Below are 6000 nucleotides of genomic sequence, written 5' to 3' on the forward strand. Positions count from 1 at the left end.
GATGTTCTTCCAACCACTGCACGGTGCCTCTCTGATCCTCCTCGTGCTCTCCCCTTCCTCTACTTGGGCTTGATAACAGAGGTCACTATAATGGCTCCTTTTCAGCCTCACGGACTGCACACCTCCCATCCCTGCTTTCTCTGCATGCCTGGTTGCTGTGAATCTCCCTGAGATCCCTCAAACACCACAGTAGAAGAGGGGCACATTTAGTGCTGGTTCACACTGCTGCGATGTCAGACATCACATGTAATTCGCACCGCACTGCTGTGCAAATCTCATGTGATGTCTGTGTGATGCAAATGGCTGAAACTGCATTCGGACCAAACTCACACAGGACCCATTTTTTGGTCCGCACCAGAATCGGATCACATGATTGTTCACACCCATGTAATCCAATTCCTGTCCAAATTCACAGTTCGCACTGTGATATGCAAACTTTACTGGAGGTGTCATTAACATTGTATTGACACCCCCAGCAGTTTGTAAAGGGCAGTGTGAACTGCGTGCGAGTTGTATGCGATTTGCAGGGTTCCCGCATCGCTGCAGTGTGAACCGAGCCTAAGAGTACCTGTCTTGCTCAGCAGTAGCCTGGCCTGTCATCACAAATTCTGGCCCTGCTACCTACAATTTCTGCGGGGAAGCATGCAGCGAGTACTTCTGGTTCCCTTGGCAGCCTGGCCAACCACAACTCACAAATGGCTGTCAGTAAAACACTTTGGGGAAAAAAAAATCTGATTCTGAACTGTTCATGCGCAGTCTGAAGCCAGCCGTTTAGAGAATTGCAGATTAGGCAGTGGGAAGTGGTTTAAATTCACACACCCCACCACACAAGTAGAGACCGAGCCCAGAGGTTCACTAATCAGCTGGCTCCAGACTTTGCATAATGTTAAAATGAATTGAACATTAAATATAAAAAAATAAAATGAAATTGTAAAAAATAAAAAAATAAAATCAGACTGGATGGATCCCTGGAGCCCTGGAGAGAGACGCACAGTGGGAGCTAGATCTTTGCAGTGATCCTATGGGAGGGTTATCTGACATTTTAACCCCGAATTTGGTTAGAAGCTAGTTCTGGCAGTGAAGCTGGAGTTCATTCTTATTGCACTAGTTCACCTAATAAGTTATTAACTTTCTGGGACTCAGTTTATTTATATTTAATGGCACAGGAACACTTTGTTGGAATCTGTTTATTACACTTTAGTGTGGATTTCTCACAGTATCAGTCCAATTTATGTTTTATGAAGCCAGTTGGAATATTTATATTTATTTGGAATACACAAGAGTACTTTATTTTTATTTTTTTGTTTAATATCATTATTATAGTGTGAAACAATTTGCACTGTAGCACTTTGATAATTTGATAATTTATATATGAATTTTGAAGTTATTGTACTAGAGCACTTATATTGATTGCAGTATGCAGCTTTTTGGTGTATAATTCAGCCTTGTGTCCAGCAGAATTTGCCTGTAATAGAAGACATATTTGTAGCAACTTTCAAGCAATGAAATGACTATTAATATCTCAAAGCTGCACTATTATAACAATTTAGGTATTGAGGTTTGGATTACTACTGATGCCCTTTGGTGACAATGACCGGTTTAATTAATAAACACTTGGTAAAATTGATGGTGTAATTGAAAATGCAGCTTCAATCATCCTGACACCACAACAAGCATGGTGCCGGGATGATTGAAGTGCTAACACCAGGTGTTTGGAGTATCTTTATCTGCTGATTGTTAAACATTCTAGAATACACATTTCTATTGTTGTGTAGGATCTGGGCCTGCTGTCCCTCCCTCTGAGATGCTTACCACACCACCTTAGAGCCACACCCGCTATCTCGCTGAAACCACACCCATTTTCACCAAGTGGGAGGGGTCAAAAAGGAGGGCTGGGGTCTGGCACCCCCCCATCCTAAAACTTCACCAGCCGCCACTGCTTGAAACTCCTAACTGGTGAACAGAGATTTATTGGAGCTCTATAGTCCAAGGATACTTGAAATCCATGGAGGACCATTAAACCGGTACCACACTTCCTCTTCCCAGAATAAGGAAACATAGAACATAATTTACATGGTGGTTTATGGGCTGCACCTACTTTTATACATTATGTTACTTAAAAATGAATGTCAGATGAAATAGTGCAAAAAGCATCAGTCCATTTAATTCTGGAACTAAAACGCTATTAAAAGTATTGGAGAACTATTGTGATATAGAATATCAAACTATAATCTTATGTAACTGTTTATGAGTATAGTGTCTCTGGAAACTATAGAAGAATAGATGTGGGTCAAACGGGTGCTGGAACCCCTCTTGCTGTCACATAAACCTGGACAATAAATGCTCCAAGGACAGGAGAGAAGTAAGATGATTCCTTAACCATAGTCCTGGTTTGTAATATCTATTGATACACAGTTAAAACATGTTTTTTATTTGGGAAGTATTTTAACTACAAGTCCTAAAAGGTTCTTGCATGTGGGCCTTTTGATTTGTCCACCACTGCACTATATTGCTCCATCTTCTCTGTCCCAACTCCCCAGAAATCCATAAATGTGGCAGGAGAGTGGAAGAGGGTAAGTATATGCAGCTAAAGGAGGTGGGGGGGGGGAATTAATGTGATCCATTGATTTGCCCTGTCTTAACAAAGCACAGGTTAGTTTTAAAGATGTCAGTTATTTCGATTTTGCTAAAGTTCATTCATGGAGAGCTCTTTGTCCTGGTGACTCTGTCTTTTTTTTAATTACTGTGGTGTATCCAAAGGTAACTGAGACCCTTTGTAGAATCCTAACTCTTATTTCTTGAAGCATCTGTATACCTTTTTTAGCAGAAAAAAAATTTTCATTGAGGTTGTCACTAGACTAGAAACAAGAAATTCTGAACATATATAGAAGCAGAGCTTCCTAATTACCTGATATATACTGTATGCTTAAAAAATTGTTACTTCACTGCATATTTACTAATGCTATGACACAAATGGCTTCTTATTAGCTCTTCTAACTCATGATCTTTGCCTCCAGGTCTGCGTTCTCGATCTGAGGAAGTGAAGCCAGCTGTCCTGTTTTGTTGTTTAAATGGACCAGCAGCGAATGTGCACTGTCTGAAATCACAGTCTCCTGCATTTTGTACAAACCTGAGAAAGCCAGGAAATGAAGCAAGACCGAACTGCCCTCAATGCAGAACATTTCAGGATGTCTGTAGATCTTCACAGACCCATTTCTCTAGAAATCCTCCTGGAGTGGGTGTTTGTCCAGCTGGTCTTACTGGATTTTAGACTCCGAAGTAGAAGGCCAATTTTTGGATTCCCAGAGACGTTGTTGTTGGCTAGGCTCAAAACAACAGTGCCAAAACAAGAAATTAAACCCAACACAAGTCAAGAAAGAAAGAAAAGTAAAGGCTCTGAGGAACCAAAAGGGAAAACACTTATAATGATTTTATTTTTTCTTCAACCTGTAATTGGGCCACGGCAATTTTCCCAAAGGACCTACAAAGACCAGTTTTTAACAACAAATCCATGTGACTTTGTATGACAAACTTTCTATTTTCTAGACTACTTTTTTTGCTTTGATTACCCATTCAGTGGTTTTCTATCAGCTCAGACTAGTGGATGAGGGACAATCACAGGGTTATGTAAGGAACTAATGTTGCTTTTATTTGAGCTCCCTCCCCTATCCCTAAGATCAGTGTGACCTGCTGGCTAGTTACACACTTGAAGAATTGCTTAGTTTTGGTCTTTGCAAAAATTAGTCTCTGGTCATTCTCTTGGCTCCTACATTGATAGGCTCTTAACGAGTTTTCCATTGCATTTTCTTAGCAATGGACTAACCTGTACTGAGGTGTCTCTCCCTCCACAGCTTAGCTTATAAGGGCACTTTTCATGACACGGTGTAACATGCTTTTTATAAGAATGAGATGCCGGTAAAGCTTTTTACTAGAAGAAAGATGAACTTTTAAAGAGAAAGAACCCACTGTATTTTTGAAAAAGAAAAACAAATATTTTTTATGTTAAAAATCTTAATTCTAAAAATGAAAAAATGCAAATGTTGGGGTTGTCTAAGTCGTACAAAAAAGTAAAAATTTCAAGGTATATTAAAGACTTGGTACATTTTTTGATTTTGAGTTTCTTTATTAATTCTATGTTCATAATTAGGTGCACACAAAAATGAGGCATGTCTTTTTTTACCTCAAATACAATAATCAAAGTACAGTGCCTTGAAAAAGTATTCATACCCTTTGAAATTTTCCACATTTTGTCATGTTACAACCAAATACATAAATGTATTTTATTGGGATTTTATGTGATAGACCAACACAAAGTGGCACGTAATTGTGAAGCGGAAGGAAAATGATAAATGGTTTTCAAATTTTTTTTACAAATGAATATGTTAATAGTATGGTGTGCATTTGTATTCAGCCCCCCTCAATCAATACTTTGTAGAACCCCTTTTACTGCAATTACAGCTGCAAGTCTTTTTGGGGATGTCTATACCAGCTTTGCACATCTAGAGAGTGAACTTTTTTGCCCATTTTTCTTTGCAAAATACCACAAGCTCTGTCTGATTGAATGGAGAGTGTCTTTGAACAGCAATTTTCAAGTCTTGCCACAGATTCTTAATTGGATTTTGGTCTGGACTTTGACTGGGCCATTCTAACACATGAATATGCTTTGATCTAAAACATTCCATTGTAGCTCTGGCTGTATGTTTAGGGCCGTTGTCTTACTGGAAGGTGAACCTCCGCCCCAGTCTTACGTCCTTTGCAGAGTCAGGTTTTCTTTTTAGATTGCCTTGTATTTGGCTCCATCCATCTTCCCATCAACTATGACCAGCTTTCCTATGTTTGCTGAAGAAAAGCAACCCCACAACATGATGCTGCCACCACCATGTTTCATGGTGGGGTTGGTGTGTTCAGGGTGATGTGCAGTGTTAGTTTAACGCCACACATAGCGTTTTGGTTTTAGGCCAAAAAGTTACATTTTTGTCTCGTCTGACCAGAGCACTTTCTTTCACATGTTTTCTGTGTCCCCCACATGGCTTCAAGCAAAATGTAAAATGAGACTTCTTGTGGCTTTCTTTCAATAATGGCTTTCTCCTTGCAACTCTTCCATAAAGACCAGATTTGTAGCGTGCACTACTAATACAGTAGATGTCTTATGGACAGATTCTCCCACCTGAGTGGTGGATCTCTGCAGCTTCTCCAGAGTTACTATGAGCCTCTTGGCTGCATCTCTGATTAATGCTTTCCTTGCCCAGCCTGTCAGTGTAGGTGAACTGCCATGTCTTGGTAGGTTATCAGTTGTGCCATACTCTTTCCATTTTTGCATGAAGGATTGAACAGTGCTCTGTGAGATGTTCAAAGCTTGGGATATTTTTTTATACCCTAACTCTGCTTTAGACTTTTCCACAACTTTATCCCTGATATCTCTGACCTGTCTGGTGTGTTCCTTGGCCTTCATGATGCTGTTCACTAAGGTTCTCTAAAAAACCTCTGAGGTCTTTACAGAACTGCTGTATTAATACTGAGATTAAATTACACACAGGTGGACTCTGTTTACTAATTAGGTGACTTCTGATGGCAATTGGTATGCAATTTTAGTTATGGGTATCAGAGTAAAGGGGGGTGAATACAAATGCATGCCCCACTTTTCAGATATTTATTTGTAAAAAAAAAATTGAAAAACATTTATCATTTTCCTTCTACTTCAAAATTATGTGCCTGTTTATCACATAAAATCCCAATAAAATCCACTTACGTTTTTTGGTTGTAACATGACAAAATGTGGAATATTTAATGGGGTATGAACACTTTTTTAAGGCACTGTAGGTATGTTATGGTTGAACTGGAGCTTACTAAATTATTACAAACTATCTCTCTGTCAGACCTTGAGGGCTTTGGAAAGTTTTGTTGTATCTCTTGGGTTTGATCCCATGAACCTAAGATAGGGTCCCAGTACTTTGAACTCTTAAAGGAGAAGTACAGCCAAAGATCATTCGGCTTTACATC

The 6000-nt window shown here is 39.4% G+C and overlaps 1 protein-coding gene across 2 annotated transcripts in view; it reads left to right on the forward strand.

Moving 5' to 3' along the window:
• Window positions 1-4110, forward strand: part of TBL1X (transducin beta like 1 X-linked) — a 475925-nt gene extending 471815 nt beyond the window's left edge. For both annotated transcript variants that reach the window (XM_077480837.1, XM_077480836.1), the window contains one exon: window positions 3018-4110. In XM_077480837.1, coding sequence (XP_077336963.1) covers window positions 3018-3044 — 27 coding nt within the window. In that variant the 3' untranslated portion in view covers window positions 3045-4110. The remainder of the gene's footprint in view (window positions 1-3017) is intronic.
• Window positions 4111-6000: the final 1890 nt, after the last annotated feature.

This window comes from Lithobates pipiens, unplaced genomic scaffold, assembly GCF_037356315.1.
Source record: "Lithobates pipiens isolate NorthernLeopardFrog02 unplaced genomic scaffold, aLitPip1_a1.2 Scaffold_16, whole genome shotgun sequence".
NCBI classification, from domain to species: domain Eukaryota; kingdom Metazoa; phylum Chordata; class Amphibia; order Anura; family Ranidae; genus Lithobates; species Lithobates pipiens.